At 39.7% G+C, this 17,162-nt stretch overlaps 2 protein-coding genes across 3 annotated transcripts in view; one reads left to right on the top strand and one right to left on the bottom strand.

The window, feature by feature from the left end:
- The window catches only part of vsnl1a (visinin-like 1a), a 34,351-nt gene extending 26,951 nt beyond the window's left edge, over positions 1-7,400 (bottom strand). Inside the window, exon 1 of the mRNA XM_020091467.2 lies at positions 7,166-7,400. The gene's annotated coding sequence lies outside the window, so the exon portion shown is untranslated. The remainder of the gene's footprint in view (positions 1-7,165) is intronic.
- A 166-nt stretch (positions 7,401-7,566) lies between these two features.
- Positions 7,567-16,670, top strand: LOC109632325 (uncharacterized). Of its 2 annotated transcripts, none has more exons than XM_020091549.2 (5): positions 7,567-7,809; positions 9,648-12,736; positions 13,632-13,781; positions 14,359-14,439; positions 15,618-16,670. In XM_020091549.2, exons 2-5 carry the CDS (start codon positions 9,658-9,660, stop codon positions 15,734-15,736), a joined length of 3,429 nt encoding a protein of 1,142 aa, XP_019947108.2. In that variant the 5' UTR covers positions 7,567-7,809; positions 9,648-9,657; the 3' UTR covers positions 15,737-16,670. The 2 variants fall into 2 exon arrangements, with proteins under 2 accessions (XP_019947108.2, XP_019947109.2); XM_020091550.2 differs by having other exon boundaries at positions 9,634-12,736.
- The last annotated feature ends 492 nt before the right edge of the window (positions 16,671-17,162 follow it).

Genomic DNA, 17,162 nt, shown 5'->3' with positions numbered 1-17,162 from the left:
CACTGCCAAACAGCCCCCTTGTACATTTCTAAATGAACACAGAGCTTTTCACAGTATCAAGGCTTGCTTGCTGATCATTTTTGTCACAACATAGCTCAGAGCTGTGTCCGACTGTTTCCAAAAATTGTTTTGAAAATGGTCCCATCACCACAGGTCAATAACAATTATACATCATAAAATTAATAGAATAGGGTCCTCTGTGATACATCATCTTCAGCAAACCTCTGCAGCTTGTTCATCCTGAGGTGAAATAAAGTGATTCCAATAGTTCAATGGAATGTCTGGTATGAAAAAAGTTGTGCAGGTCATCTGTGATTGGCCATTAACAGGCTGCACACATTTGGACAGCACTAGCTTTTACATTACATTAAATTTCATTACATATCATTTAGCTGACACTTTAATCCAAAGCAACTTCCAATTACTATTTGTCAATCACATGGTATTTGACTCTGATTGGGACCATAATTTACAAAATGAACTTAATACTGTACTTAAGAAATACTGAAACTAGTGATTGAGATCATAAACTCCATAGGAAGTCGCCCTCTGCTTAGAGAGAATACCTGTTCCAAGCACTTCAGCATTGGCTTCACTTTCTGGAGTCTATGTCCATTTGTTTATACAGTCTATGCCTAAAATGTGCTAAATATATTTTTGGTATTTAATTTGCGTAGTTCAACATTATAGGAAAAAGGTCGGTTCACTTTCTTCCTGACAGTAAGATGAGAAAATTGCTACTGTCGTCTGTATGGTAGATATAAAATTATAAAGTTAAATTTGGATTAGCTTTGCATAAAACTGGACATTACTGGCTCTTTCCAAAGGTCTTTATTATATACCTTTGACAAAATTAACAAAACCAAAGGTTCTCTCATATGGTTTACAAAAATGGTGAAGTGTAAAACAGCAATTTGTGGTTTATTGCAATTATAACTAATGCAAGTAGAGGCCAGATCATTTCTTGGGCACAGATGGAGTCTTTACTGGTTGCCTGGCAAGATCACAATGATATAACAGGATTTTGGGTTTTGTTAGACGTTAATCTGAAGCTAATCTAACTGGCTGTTATGTTATTAAGAATACATATATGGGAGTGGTTGTTTGCATCGAATTCTTGGATGACTGTATTATCTAAAATTTTACACGGTTTTCTCCTATCTGGATGTAATGCGGCAGGGAAAAGGGTTTAAACTGTTTTCTGGTGACAGGGAGCTGTGGGTCTTTTCTCATGCAGTTCCCACAGGGGCCAAATTATGTAAGAAAGTTATAAAATGGAGGTGTGGGGAAGGACTGTCTGTGTTGTTGGTATATGCAGTTGATCTAATTTGGCTGTCTACAGAGAGCCATAGCAGTTGAGAGATGACAGAGAATCTTAGTAAAAATAGAAAAAAAATAGAAAAAAATGAAAAAATTCATCACTTTGTGAAGACCTCTGAAACCTTTTTAAGCAGCTCAGACAGTCCCCGGGACACAATCTAGGAGCCATTTGTCCAAGGAAGAGAGACATACTTTGCCCTGAATGCCACATTTGGAAAATGCTTTCAACCAGGCAGAGGATGGCCCAAGTTCGCAGAGGAAGTTATGTAATGACTGATCATGCCTCTTCACTGAGTGTGAACCAAATGGGTAATACCACAAATAAATGGACTTATTGGAAATTAAATAGCTGTGGGCACAACAAATACTATATTGTACATTATATCCCAATCAATAGAGTCACTGGTACTAACAATTGAATGTGTTCTCCCTTTAGCCATGTTTAAAATTTCATGAAAAAGGGTTAAGTACTCTGCGTGAACTAACCAAAAAACAAACATACCAATACTTCCAATAATCCCTTTGGAACAAACTCATGCTCTTAAAAAGTCTTGTCCCCTCTGGACCAAACTAAACCCACAGTGGCTAGACGTCCTCCCTACAACCGAAACCATGAAGGCCACTGACAAGGCTGACAATGTCCACCCAAATATGTCACTTCATGCAGACCTTTAATGAATCACTACGGGATAAGCTGCATGCTCCACCAGGGCGTGATCACGCTTGAATGTCATCTCGACTACTCATCATTGGTTTTCAAGACGTTTTTGATTACCTCATCAAGGACCCCCTCTTTCAGAAACCCAAACTACAAGTAAACAACAATGTCTCAGCTACTTACTAGAACTGACACTCACATCAAATACTGTGGATATCCCGCTAAGAGTTAATGGTACATAAAGTCCCAGCACTGTAACATCTCATTCACCTTTCTATTTGAAACCCTGGACTGGCAGAGCATCTTGTGAGGGCATAGTATTCGATCTGGTTGTTATGGCACAGAGAAGTCCTGCAATATTAGCTCACATAAGTATTCAGATAATAATCTTGCATCACTGAAAAAAGGAGCTTTTCAAGAGAGCATCCTCGGTGCATTCAGCTCGTTATGAAAAGGAGAAGGAGTCTGAAAATTGTTCTTATTTAGTAACTGACCCTGTCATCCTTCAACTGCAGTTTCATTGTGAAAATCAACAAAAGTTAGATTTTCAGCTACGGCTATAATCACCTAGTTGCAATGGATCAGCACAAACAGCAGCATTTCCCCCTTCAAAACAAACAAATGACTGTCTGACTCTCGTATCATTCAGAATAAATGTTTGCATTATGTGAAAATTATGATGCATAGTTCATTGAAGGGACCAAAACAATGACACGCCTTGCATAAATGCTTCTCACTGCAGCTTTATTTCTCCAGCAGTAATGGATGACAATTTCTTTTTGGTTCTTTCGGGATTTCAGTTTTGGGAGGATAGCATACTGTTATTTGGCTCGGGGGGGAAAGATCTCTATTCATTAAAAGAGTAATCTAGTGATTTAGTCTATAATGAATATTAAATTAGAGGAATGAGATATCCTGACTTTTAGTTATCATCGGTGTCAGACCTTTGGACCACACTAATCATTTTCCATAATGCAACCCAAAACCATTAATCGATAGATCCCCTTGGGACTGAACCCCAAATTGGTCCTGAGTGCTGTCGTGTCAGAGTGCGAATGGTGTGATAAAAAAAGCTCTGCTGCGTGAATGGGTTAATGTCACATATGTACTATGAAGTGTTTTGAATGGTTGTTAAGCCTAGAAAAGGGTTATATAAGTGCAGTCCATTCACTATTGTAGTATCCAAACCAAAGCTTTAAATGGTACTGTGTGGTTGTGCATAATATTATAGTTTATATTATATTAAATAGTTTTCATATTTAATATTAAATATAAGCAATTAATTAGTCGACGTTACTGTTCCTTGCAGCACTGGACAGCTGTCACTCAGGAGGTGGAGCGGGTTGTCCACTAACCAGAGGGTTGGTGGGTTGAACCCCATCTCCTCCAGTTCACATCCTGAAATGTTCTTGGGCATGATACTGCAAATTGGCCCTGACAGCTGTGCTGTGCAGTGTGTGAGTGATGTGTGATAAAGTGCTGCACATAGATTCACTGTATGAATGTGTGGGCGAATGGTAAAACAAATACTGCAAAGTGCATTGAGTGGTCATCAAGACTAGAAAGGGCAATATAAATACAGACCATTTACCATCACTAAAAATTAAATATTAACTTGTTCAAAACATAACTTAAAACTTGAAACCACTATTTCATAACTTACATCACTAAGAAGAGATCTCCCCAAAAACACTTAAATATATTCAGAGACAGATTCTAAAAGATTTGGAGTCGGGAAGGAGATCTCGGTGTTTCCCATTCATTTGTCCTGCCAGCTGATAATAAACAGAAAATATGCTTGACACTGCTCAATTCAGATTTGACTAAACTGAAACTGTTTCTTGACTAAAAGCAAACAATACAGTATATTGGCGGCAACTTAACACTGTCAGGATATCTTGCATGATAACTACCCCTTCTTCTTCTGTGAAATATCCTCTCAGTACTGCAGTGAAGCTGAGGAGGCAGCGCACACAGTTGCTTCTGCTACAATATAGGCTGTCATACAAGATGGACTGAGCTTGAAGACAGCAGCTGCAGCAGGACACAGATGTGTCCCTGGAGAGATGTCAGCACAAGATGTGTGACAGCCTGGTCATTATGTCACTGTGGAAGCGTGTGGAAAGTGTGTGTACATGTGAGCACTCATGTGTGTTTCTATAAACCATGTATGTAAAGTCTAGTTGATGTGTTCATGTGTTACATTATCTACTGCATTTTCCACCAGTCATAACCACATGTGTAACATGTGGTTAAGACTGTCAGTTACATATTGCCTGTCGTTGTGTATTTGTGTGCAGTTCGCATCCCAGGAAAATGAAAATCATTAAGAATTAAGGTTAAGTGCAGCATTTCAAGGCATCCCAGCACATTGTGAGAATATTGTTGGCATATATGATGCTGCCATACATGCACGCACGCACACACGCACGCACACACACACACACACACTGCAGACAAAGCCAAACTCTAGAGGATTAATGCATTTTTGATGAGAGCTTCAACCTTCTCATGTGGTACGAAGTGTTCATTCACTTCTGATATGTTCAAAATGTTCTTACAATAGCTCACACTGCATCATAATGCAGGCGTTATTCATCACTCTGTCTGTCTCCATTCATTCAACATGCAGCAGAGCTGAATCCGGATCTGCTGCAGGTAGTATTAAACAGTAATATACAGTATCTTACCAGCAAAAACAACTTGTATAATAAGATGAAATTATTATTCTAGCTCCTTAAGACAAGCATTTATGTTTAGTGATTCATTAAGGGTGTACAAAAGGCAACCTAACACTTAAATAAATCACACTTCTTTTAATACCACCCCCTCAGCTCACTCTTTTATAAAACTTGAAGCTGCACGATCTTTAAAGTGACGCAAGCAGCAACATGGTACATTGGAGCAATTTCAAAATGTAATCTTCCAACACATTCTTAAGTACTCTTTTTAAAGACCTTCATATTGTGTCTGTATGTTGTTGATTTTGATTTGTCCATAATTATTCATCCTCATGTCAAATCATCTCCAATATCATTTTCCTGTTAAGTCATCATCTGTTCCTAGAGTTGTAATAATAGTATAGTATAGTGATAGAGGACAACGAACTAATACCCCAACATGCTGCCATCAAAGTGGGTGAAGCCTGTTGAGCTCAGATTACTTTACAAATGTTTTATTCTACAATTAACACTGAACACATTAAGACCACATAACTAACTTTATACTTGAAGTTAGGGCAAGCTAAGTAAATGTTGTAAATATTACTAAACAATACACCTGCTTTATTGTCTTTCAACTACATGACATGTGGCTGTGTTGGACCAATCATGATCGAGTGGTCACGTCTGCAGTAAAAGATTGATAATAACTATGAGATTGCAAATCCGAAGGCACATTGAATTCAACAGTGTGACTCAAGTTTTGCTAACAACTAACAAGTGGAATGACGCAAACCATGGCTTAAAATATTAGTGCAGCATCTCAAGGTCTGAAGTGGTAGAGTTGAAGAATTGCTCGACAGTTTACCATCAACCTTGCACTGTTTTATAATAAATAAATGAGGGTGAGAAATAAAAAACAAGCTTTAAGTGTTATAAGTGTGATAACTGAATAAAAGCTCTGCACTCAGCACACTCAGCAATCACCTGATCGCTCGGCAGCAGCCAAAATGTGTATGGTGAAAATCTATTCTCCAGCTTTCATTTTCAATGTATACACAAGATAAGGAGGAGAGTGCACCAAGGAGAGGAGGTATAAAGAAAATATATAAAAAGAATAAATACAAGGAAAGGGAAAATAAAACAATCATGGTGTGATTAGAGATGGATGCAGAGGCATGACACTCCTATTAGCACACAACACTGAACACACCCCACCCCCCCTGTTAGCGCTTAATTTTATGCACGACAGTGTTTTGCACCAGTTATTCACATCTACAATAAACAGACCACTGATGCACAATCAACAAATGTCAATTCTTTTCAGCTGGAGACATGAGAGGGACAGAGTCTGGGACAAGATACCCTGGGTCAGTCTGCAGCACGATGTCTCTAAACCTGAGTCATAGCCCTTTGTCTCCTGGTCCACTGGGACACTGTCACAGCCATAAGAATTATTATTAAAAAAAGAACACATAGCTGAAATTACATTTTAGGAAGGAAATGACAATACGATATATTGTCAGATGAGTACTTTTACAGTCGTGTAACAATCAGCAGACTTGCCCCTGAGCCAGGCCATAAGCTATTACATAACACTGTCCCTTTACCATCATTTGCCAACAGGGGATGACCTTGAGAGGCAGTCAGAGCCCCAGCCCAGAGAGGCACCATCAGACAGGAATGTGGCAGTTCAAGGCTTTTATTCTGGCAAATGTGGTGGATTTCTGTGTAATCAAGGGCTCCCGGTTTCTCAGGAACTGTTATGTGTGTGTGTGTGTGTGTGTGTGTGTGTGTGTGTGTGTGTGTGTAGGAGAGTTGGCACACAGAGGTGCTGATTGGGATGAGACAAATTTGCAAAAAAGCAGCCTGTCAGTAAGGATGAGGATGTTGGAAAAGAGAGACACACCTTCTTCTTGCACACACACACACACACTCTCTCTCTCTCTCTCTCTCTCACACACACACACACACACCCTAACCAAACTACAACAGGATACACCACACACATCACATCATGTTGTACCAAAAGCCCTCCAATGCAACGTCCAGTATAATCGACTACAGTCAAATCTGCATTGCATAAAGCAGCTGATGCTGATTGGCCTTTTTACTTTGACAACGGATGAAAATTAAATCAATCTAAGCCGTGTGTGTGCGTGCGTGTGTGCGTGCGTGCGTGTGTGTGTGTAGGCAGTGAGAGTAAGTCCAGGCAAGACAAACCACGATCTTCTTCATATCGATAAGTCTCGTGTTCGCGTGCACAACGTGCAACAAGCAGCAGGGATCGAACCCACAGCTGCAGAGGTTATATTGATAAACGGTATTTATCCTTATTGTAACCTGGATCTCATTAATATGGCCCCACACCTCTAATAATCACATTCTAAATGAGTCTTATTGAAACAGACTGCATCGTGTAAATACATCATCATCATCATGTTCAGTTTAATAAAGAATGAGTTGAGTGAAGGAGACACCGGGTTTTTGTTTCGCATGCATCCCTCTCCATTATGATCCATCCTACCTTTGCAGGGTGCGGAGGGAGCGGGGGAGAAGTCCGGTCTGATGTCTGCTCACAAAAAACCTGAGACGACTGCACACTGCTCCTGGGTCGAGCCTCTGATCGCTGCAGGGTTCTCTCGTGTGCTCGCTGTGGGTCTGAGGGGACTGAGTTTGGTTTCTAATGCGGGAGAGGGAAGTCGAGCGGAGCAGGTCCGTGCGATGCTGCGGCGGAGAACACACTGGAGCCCGAGCCCGGAGGAGGAGACACATACCGAGAGAGAGAGAGGGGGGGGGGGGGAGAGAGCGGTGCGTCTCTACCTCTCTCTACCGCTCTCTCTCCCGCTCAGGTTATGGGCTAATGTTGGCGAATAAAGCAAATGAAAACGACAAATGAATGACATCTCCCACACATTAACGCGGTGAAGTGATCCTGAGCTAGAAACGGTCCAAACTACTGCTCCTACCTGAGACACATTACAAACCCCGAGAGGGTTTAATTTAACGAAACCACGAGTATGTAGGTATTCTTCCGCTTTCGTCATCTGCCTCACCGGTTTTCGCGCCACAGGAAACAAACCAGCTAATGCTTGCTAACCGGCTAAGTTAACCCGGGTTATCTGGCTGTGTTTTCCATCAGGGTTAAAGCCCAACCAACTAATTAACCTGGTGAGTAACTTAAACATTACTGCTAATAGCTGAATTCAGAATTAAACAATGTCTCTTCCTCCAAATGTCAGATAAGTAAGTGAAAGTATGATTTGGTTGCTTTTCTAGCTAAGTTAATAAGCTAGCTGACCTCGTAAGTTTCATAGTAACAAAATGCTACATTTTATTTATTATTGCATGTGTGCCATCTTTGTTGGAGTTATAAATAGTCGGTAATTCGAGGGAATGAAAACATTACTCTGAAAGAGCAGCTCATTTATATTCAGCCACTCTGCCGCTGTAGCTAGCTAACTAACGCTTTTAGCTATTACAGGCACTAATAAAAGCTAATGTTGACAGACAGAAAACTTCAACATGTTTTTCCTTGCTAACAGCTAAAGGAGGCTAAAGCTGGTCATAGTAATCTGGATGTCACAAATCAGATTAAGATTGTGAATTGTCATTATTTACACTCAACACAGACGGATCACTTGAGTGCAGTCACATCATTATTTTACTTGGCATATCATTCTTCTGCTTTATATTTCAATAATAGTTTCCTCAGTGTTCCTTCAGTAAATACACTCTTTTGTATTAGACCGGTTATAAACATGCCTGTGTGTGACAGCTGACAGATAATCATCACCATAGTGACCTGAAATTCTTATCTTTACCTTTTGTTAATTTACGTGAGTATGAGAAGCATGAGTCTAAGACAATAGCTGTGTCTCAATTCAGCGACCGCATCCTGCAGAGGAACGGGTCAACACAGCGACGCCGGCCGCATCCACTACGTCAGCCAAACCAAAATGAGACGTTCTGGTTGTCCTATTGCGTAATCAGCTTGACCCTCTCTTACAGCCATCGCCTAGCAAAACTTTCTTGATTAAAAACATTGAATTTAATGTGTACCGGTTGAATACTTTGAGTACATTTAAAAATAAATTCTTCTGAAGTTTCTGCCTAGCTTTTTTCCACCATTACCTCTTTGAAAAGCAGTTCATCACTGAAGCGCAATGAATCATGGGATATGTTTGGCCAGGAAGGATCCACCCAGTGGAACCTCCGTTGCTCTCGGGTGAAAGGACACATTTGTCAGCCGCTATGATGTAATTGGTTTACAAATGCTGCTTCTGAATGATGTGGCCCCCGAATTGATATGTCTTTTTCACAGACGTTATTTTGACATGTAAGATATCCAGCAAATTAATGATGGCTGAATTCTTTTGGTTTTTGATGTTCTGCATACTGGCTCACTGTCACACTGAACTGCTGGTACACTTAAAATAGTACAGAGTAGTTCTTGATTTTATAAATAACATCAAAACATCGATGCTTTTCCAATTTTGATAAGTGAAAATGTTTGCTGTGGAAAAGGCTGTAGAATCATCGTAGCTAGCCATGTATCATCAGATACTGATGCACAACAGTTCTTGACGGGGGTGTTTTAAATTAGGGAAGCATGGGAGCAGTGGCAGTTCTTCTTCATTTCTATGAATGTAACACGCTGTTCTGCTATAGGAAATCTACTCACTGATATTATGTTTTATCTTTTACTGCAAAGGTTCTGTGAGATTACTTACACATTTTTGGGCTGGAGGTTTAGTATAAAATGAGTTATTGTAGCTTTTATACAACAAAGCATATGTCCTTTTATAGGATACCAATGTGCATGTGAATGATATTGCAGACTGATGTTTAGAACATCTGCTTTTTTTGAATCACTGGCTTGAGTCAGTGTTCTTCTAATGTGGAATAGAGTTTGTTTGTTAATGTTTGACATGTTTGCTTTTTGCTTCTATTTATCTAAGCAGTGTGTCTTTCTGATGCTCAAGTTATTTCTAGTTTTGTTTTTTTAGATATAAGAAAATGGATAAAGTCCCACATGAAGATATCAGCCTACAAACAGAGAGAGAGCTCACTTCACCAGTCTCCCCAAAAAGGCCAAGGATGGATTGTACAGTGACAAACAACCACAGTGGGGGGAGGAGGTTTGACTTTCCTCAGCTTTGGACATTTCAGAACAACATAGGCCCCCCATCATCAAAACACACCCTGCAGCAAAATGTGTTAGAAATGTGCCCAGCGGAAAGCGGGGATGTTCAAGATGAAAAACCTCACAAGCAACCACAACACACCAAATTAATTGTCACCCCTTTTACCAAGGCAACTGCAGCACACACTGACAATGTGGATAAAGGATTGTCTAAAGTCAGTTTTATCACTACTGAGAGACACCTCCTACATCTGGGGAAAGATGAGCAGCCTCCACTTACTGAAACTGACAAGCTCAGCTCATACCCGCGAGATGATGCAGGTGGGGCATTAGCAGAGTCTCACACTTCAAAAGACACCAGTGCCGACACGTCCAGTCAACCTGATTGCAGATGGCTGGGGAAATCACTTGAAGACAATCCCCTCGGTGGTTGTTGCTCTCCTGCTGGAAATGACAAAGATGGGAGTCAGGTACAAAGTAATGTCAGTCAAATCCAAGTATTCACCCTTAGTTCAAGTGATGACGAGGTCAGATGTCAGTCTGATTGCACTTGTGAAAATGCTCTACATGACACAGGTTTCCGTAATACATGGAGCCAATCTGCTGAAGTTAAAGCAAGCAATCAGACAGAGAACAAGCTCGAATTTAGTGAGAATATCCCTTTCAGCAAGGAAGAGGGAAGCAGTCACAGATCTCCCTGTGATTATCAAGTCGCTAAGTCATTTTCCTCAAACCCTGAAGACAACCACTCTGGGAACTTGGCCGACTTTTCAGAAAATGAGAAAATAATACCAGAATTGCAGACTTTTAAGAAAGAATATTTTGCCATCTGCGAGAGAGAAACAAAAGTTAATAAGAATAATATATGCAAAAACTTGATCCCCTTTGTTGCTAAATGTACAGAGGGGGCTACTGTTTCTGGTGTTATGGTATTAGACAGAAATATTACGTCTGAAAATGTGAGTGTTGAAGATGATGACTTCTGTGGGCTAAAAGGCAAACATGCCGCCGGCAAGATGATAGCCAAAGCTCAGAGTGAAGCGGCTGATTACACAACAGAGACTCCAATGCCTGCAAGAATCAGCGAAGAGCTTGGTGAAGGAGATAATGATCCAGGCCCTTTTAGTGCAATTGACCCTGCAATGAGGAGTGAAACTGTCAAGGAGGCTGACGAGAAATGCCGTAACTCCGAGAGTACTGCAGCTCTAGAAAGATCTCCATCTGTAAAAGTCAGTGAGAGGGAAACACAGGAAGTTTCAGTTCACGACCAAGCCAGGCAGTTAAATCGCCAAAGCACAACACAGCAGAACAAAGATAAACAAGACTTATGTCAGACATACACAGAGCCTCAAGCAGTTTACTTCCCAGTCAACAAAACCCACGGGATGTATGGAAATGAAAGTAGCTGTCAATGGCAATCCAGTCCCAGCAGCAATCCCCACATCCCCACAACACCTCCTCCTGCCGGGGATGGAGGACATGAATGTCATGGGTCTGTGAGATGTCATTCGAAGGAGCAGGATCAATGTGACCGTTTCACTGTTAGTCTCGACCACCTGAAGACACAACAGGTTGAATATTCACAGACTAGATCTGTCAGAATGGACGAGTCAACTGAGTTAAAAGAGGGAGTAGACATAATAAGTTTTGTCAAACAAATTAAATCTGATGAGAACTTGGAGAAGGAAATAGAGTCATTAGATGAACTTCTGCAAAACAATGAAAAACATAAAGTAAACTCAAATAAAATATCAACTGGGGATTGCATCAATGACTGGACAAAAGGAGAAGTGAGTGATTGTAATAACAGGTTAACTGTTGTTGAAGATGAAAGCACAACCGAAGAAAAGAAAAGAAACAAAGTGACGAATGTTGGTGAGGAAAATAAAACATGGCGAGAAAATTCAGAGGTGTTGGTGAAAATAGATGATGATCTGCAACAACAAAAAGATCACGAAAGAGACATGACTGAACTGTCACATGTTGAAGGGACAGAGGGCAACGTGAGTAAAAGTGACAACACATTGAGCCAAGTTAGTCAATGTGAACAAGGAAATGAGCTCAGTTGTTTTCTAGATTTTCAAAATAGAGCTGAGATATTAATGGTTGAAAGTAAAAATGACTTTGCAGTCTTAACTTCTGCTTCAGTAAGTGATGCAGTTGTGCCATGCCAGAATGAATCAAGCCATTCTCGAAATGCTAACAACAACACCACTGCCCAAATCTGTAATGACAGATTTTCCCCAGCGCCATCTGTCTTCACTTTCTATGACCGGGTGCCTGGGGGTTTTGACACTTTCGAAAAGATCCGGCTCTCACCAGATGATGATGATGCTGATGATGATGATGATGCTGCCGGCCTGGGCAACAGCCCTCACCTCACCAGCTTGCCTAGGCAGCTGTTGAAAACATCTGAGCGACAACTTCACCACTCCATGCCAGGGGCAGAGAGTGACAAGCATGAGGAGATACCAGGAGAGGAGGAAGTGGGCAAAGAGAAGGTGGCAAAATTTCAGTGTCACAGCGACAACATGGCACATGAATGTTTAAGCAGTGACTCCACTTGTAATGAGGTCCCAAAGTTTATCTCTATGACAGATGTTATTATCCTCGGATGGCCAGAGCAACAGCTTAACTGTGACTCAGCCTGTGATTCCACTGCGCACATCCTGGATGAATTAAACCCTCAGTCAACCTCCTCCACTGTTTCCGCTGAAAGTGACGGCCCATCTGATGTGAACGTCTACCCTGAGTTTGAGATGAGAAAACAGTACAACATGGTCCTGAAAGAGTTGAACTTGTTTTTTGACATCAGTATAAATGATTTTGCAAGCGACAGCAAAGCATCGACACCAGATCACTGTAGCGACACTGCTGAAGCCATGGAGGGTGACGTTTCAAACTGCAAAGAACATCTCAGCAGCCCAGAACTACAATGCCACACGTCATTAGGTAACTACAAATAAAAAGACTCACCTTCACTGTGCAGTACAAAATGAATTAATCTAGTCACTTAATCTCATTTCTCAAAGACCATGCACCAGTATATATATATTTCTTTGACCGTTCAGATTAATGGGCTATCTAATGTCATTATATATACATACATTATTCCAGTGCGGTTGTTCAAACATTGTCTTATGTAAACAGTATATTAGAAAGTGAATTTGAGCAAATCTTGAAGTATCAGACTTTTATAAGTTTCAGAAAGTCAGTGAGTGTGGCCAAATATAGGAGCAAATAACCTTCATTAAAATCACAACTTGTTTTTACACAAGCTTCAACATAACTACTGAACTATAGAGGCGTTGGTTGGCAGACCAACATGCTGCTGGCTCTGGTGTCATATTGAGCGTGGAGAAGGCTATCAATCTTCTGTTATAATGCTATACAAGACATTGGATCAGTGTATGTCCAAAACGTCAAGCTTAAACTAGTTTTTTATAAATGTCTAAATACATTTCAGGCACAAGAACCGCTCATAGAAGTCTTAAAGCCTCTGGGGTATATAATCACACCAGCTTGATCCAATTATGCAATGTGTCTTAGATGGTCATATAGCTAATGATACCAAACATTGTCAACACAAAAGATTTGTGGTATATAAAGCAGTTTTCCTGTTGTTGTTCCTGTCACATTCAGATTCACTTTAAACTTTGTGCTGAAGCATTGGTTGGTTAAATGGAGATGATTGAATCAAGGATAAAAATGTGGTTCAGGTTAACATGAAAATTAGAATGAGGAAAAGACCAAGCTGTCTTTTTTTAATTAATTGTCTTTATTGACACCATTATTATATTCAAAATCAGTGCCAGAAAAAATATCTTTTTGCATGTTTACTGTTTAGATGATGTTGAAGAAGACTCAAGCCTGGAACTGTCTGGAGGTGATCCAGTCGTGTCTTGTACCAGTGGCAGCTGTGACGGCGAGCAGGAGGTGCCCCTTGGCAGCCACACGAGCCAGGAAACATCAATGGACACTGCAGAGAAGCACAAAGGTTCAGAGGGTTTAATCTTTTCAAATCAAACAAAAAATATGAATAAATAAGCTTTTATCTTCAGGTAAAATTAAGCATAAATCAACATAGTCTCAGAAATCTCTGTTGGTAACAAGTGTGAGATTAAAGCTAGAGCAAAGTAATGTTTTGCTCACCCAGAAACCGTCTTCAGAAGCCAAAAGTTTCAACCATTAAATGACAAGTCTGAAAAATACTAAATAAAAACATTTTAATTAGACCTAACTGTTATTCATGCCACAGTTTTTTAGTCTTGTAGCCTAACCTCTTTATATACAGTCTATGAGCCTAACACTGTTTTTCCTGAAGTTTGGGTGATGGACTTTAAAATGTCAGCTAGGTTAATTCAGTAAGGAAATACAATTACTTTTATTGATTTGTCTTTTCAAATTGACACAGCTACCTCTCATGAATGTTCAAATATTCATTTCCCTTTCTCAATAAACTGATGATAACATCGCCATGAATGCAAAAACATTGTTTAAGGGTAAACAGCATCAAACAAGACAGAATTAGCGAGTCCTTCCTGGCTGTGTCTGACTTTCCATTTTAATTTCAGAGCTAGAGGGGACGGATCAGAGGACAAAAATGTGGTCTCCGTCCTTCGTGTGTCCATCATTGTTTGAGCAACAGTTCCACAGTGAGTTTTACATTGTATTACTAGACAAAATAGCACTCAGAATTTTGTTGATAAAATCATGGGTTTGTATTTATATTTGTTTGTCAAAATTAAAAAAGCAAGGACTCTGAATCATTCAGTGTCTTTTCAAACATCTGTATTTATTGAAATGACTTGTGGGCAGTTTTACGGGCCCATTTTTACGGCAGCCATTTTGACATGCAGTTGGTAAAGCCAGAGTTGCTGCCAGGATAATATTTCATAGTATGCATAAGAACTGCCCGCAAGTCTACGGGAAAGAGAGATTGATTTCGTTTGTGTGCTTATTTTTCAATTTTTTTATTGTGGTTTAGCTGAGGGGCACCCGCAGAACTTCAACTGTTAGAAACGCACAAGAAAAACATTCACAGCACGGCTTCATAAATAACTCTCTCTATAAAAGCAGGGGAAAAAGTTGAAGTGTGTGAATTAGTTGTTTACCAAACAACTCATGGTTGCATCTTAAGTGTTTAAAACGACATTGAATATATAGCCATGCAGTAAAGTCAGAGAAGCAAACATCAGCAAACACCTTTGGCAGCATCATCAACAAATAGGCAAAAACCTTGCATACTAACTTCAATATGCAAAACCAAACAGAGGTAAGACAACAAACAATCAAAAGGCTGGATGCTTCATGTTGGGATCAAAAATCAAAGAGCAAACCGCTCTAGATTCTTCAGTTGTGAGACACAGTGGATGCAGCCAGAGAAAAAAATCTCATTCTCAAGCAAATTGTTACCCCTACACATTGTTAAAATAGAAATGAAAGACATGATTTGCTGGGAAACCAACAGTCGATAATGTGGCAACATTTTACATTCATATCATAACATTTAAAGTAAACTCATGCAAACCTGATTTCACATGACACAGCAGCACAACATCACTGTGGTATGAACCTTAAAAATGAAAATTCACTCATTATCTGCTCACCACTATCTACTCACTCGTGTGTTGTCATCCAAGTGTGCATTGTGGGGCTGCGGGCCGTGACAAACTAAACTAAATGTAGATGTAGATTAAATGTCGAGAACAGAATGAAGTTACGAATGATGCTGCTGTAAGTTACAGTACACAAGTGTCAGTGTCGTCCAGGGCTGCTTCATTAATGTGCTGCTGTTATGCTTTTTTATGTTTATATACATTTTTGTGTGCAGGACCGCCAGAGCAGCACAGACGACTGGAGCCTCTGACAACATGCACACGTCCGATCAGGGTTGGTCTTTCAAAGAGAGCCAAGACCAAACACCTGCACCATCCCCACCCCTACAATTGAGCACGGGAAATTAAATGAAGGATATGTGTGCATGAATGTTATTGAGGCTCTTAAATTCCTCCTTTGTTGCCATGTTCAAAAGCTGAGATGTTGTTTCTGATTTTCAGTATATTGTGTATGGCCTATGCATTTTAACTACAGTTTTACCTCGAGAGAGTTGTCTCCACAAAGGCTGTGTCATATGTACATATTTACTTGTATTCTCACATAAAGCTGGCTGCTTTTTTCCCTTTGATTAGCTCAGCTGCAACTGTTGAGAGAATAAGTGTCTCCAAGTTTTTCCAGCTAGAATGATGAGCAGATTTTAAACATTAACCCCAATATTTATATATCTATTATATTTATATTAATTTATTTAGATTATTTCCCTCCCTTTCAATTCTCATGGGTTTCAGCCATATGTGTTTTTATACTTCTATTTACACACTATTAATATTAATATTTACACAAGTGCAGTGTTTAAAACATTTGTCATTATATGCAGGTTTAGTATATTGGTTCTCATGCGTTGGATTGTAGGTGTATTGATACAATATGCTACTGGTTCCTCTGATGTGTGGGTGTATTCAGTTATTCAGTATGTTCTGTATTATTAAATGAGTTCACATGTAGTGCATGCAGTATCCTAAAGCAGTTCTGTGGGAGGTTTGCTGGAGTTTCATTTCAAAAAGCTTTTGCCCTTTGCCCTGAGAATTAAATAATATAACTGGATATAAAAGGTTTTTGTTTTTCATGTACACAATATACAGTATGTGACTATATCCTAAGCAAGACATAGATCTTTGAATGAGCATTCGTAAGCTGTTTCTTCCCCTATTATTACGAGCAAAATTCATTGTTTGTTCAATACATAATGTACATTTTCTTTTAATCCACTCTTTTTCAACGTACTTACTGTGCAGCTAAACGCAATTTTGGCTAACACAAAAACATATTGCAATTTTAGCAATGTCCACTGCCACTACTGAAGTATAGCACAACAATAAGTATTAATGAATGTATTATAAATTAATTTCATCTTATCTTTATACTTTACTCTATTAAAAAGCTGATGTCTCATTAAAATATTTCCTGGTTTCAAATTACAACAGGGAGAGAGAGACAATGAATTGATTTGAAGAAGGGGTCAGAACTTTTTCTGTAGGCAGTGGAAGTGACATTTCAGCTTAAGTTATAACAATATGTTAAAAATTGCTGTTTGTCTACCTGCCTTTCACTGCTCCCTAAATGTGCAATGATTAGGTTTCTTTTAATCCTAAAGTCAGGCTGTGTTTTCTGGGCCACAGACGTCAGGTTGGTTATATTTTATTTATTAATGACCAAACAACTAAGGTGGTGGAATTCCTTTTTCGGTGCAGGTACAGCATGGAAGAGGCTCAGGGCAGACTGTTAAAAGTGCTTGTATATCATTATTGTTGCAGAGAGT

Source organism: Paralichthys olivaceus, chromosome 19 (assembly GCF_024713975.1).
Source record: "Paralichthys olivaceus isolate ysfri-2021 chromosome 19, ASM2471397v2, whole genome shotgun sequence".
In the NCBI taxonomy this organism is placed as follows: Eukaryota; Metazoa; Chordata; class Actinopteri; order Pleuronectiformes; family Paralichthyidae; genus Paralichthys; species Paralichthys olivaceus.
This window is presented reverse-complemented; position numbering and strand designations above follow the sequence as displayed.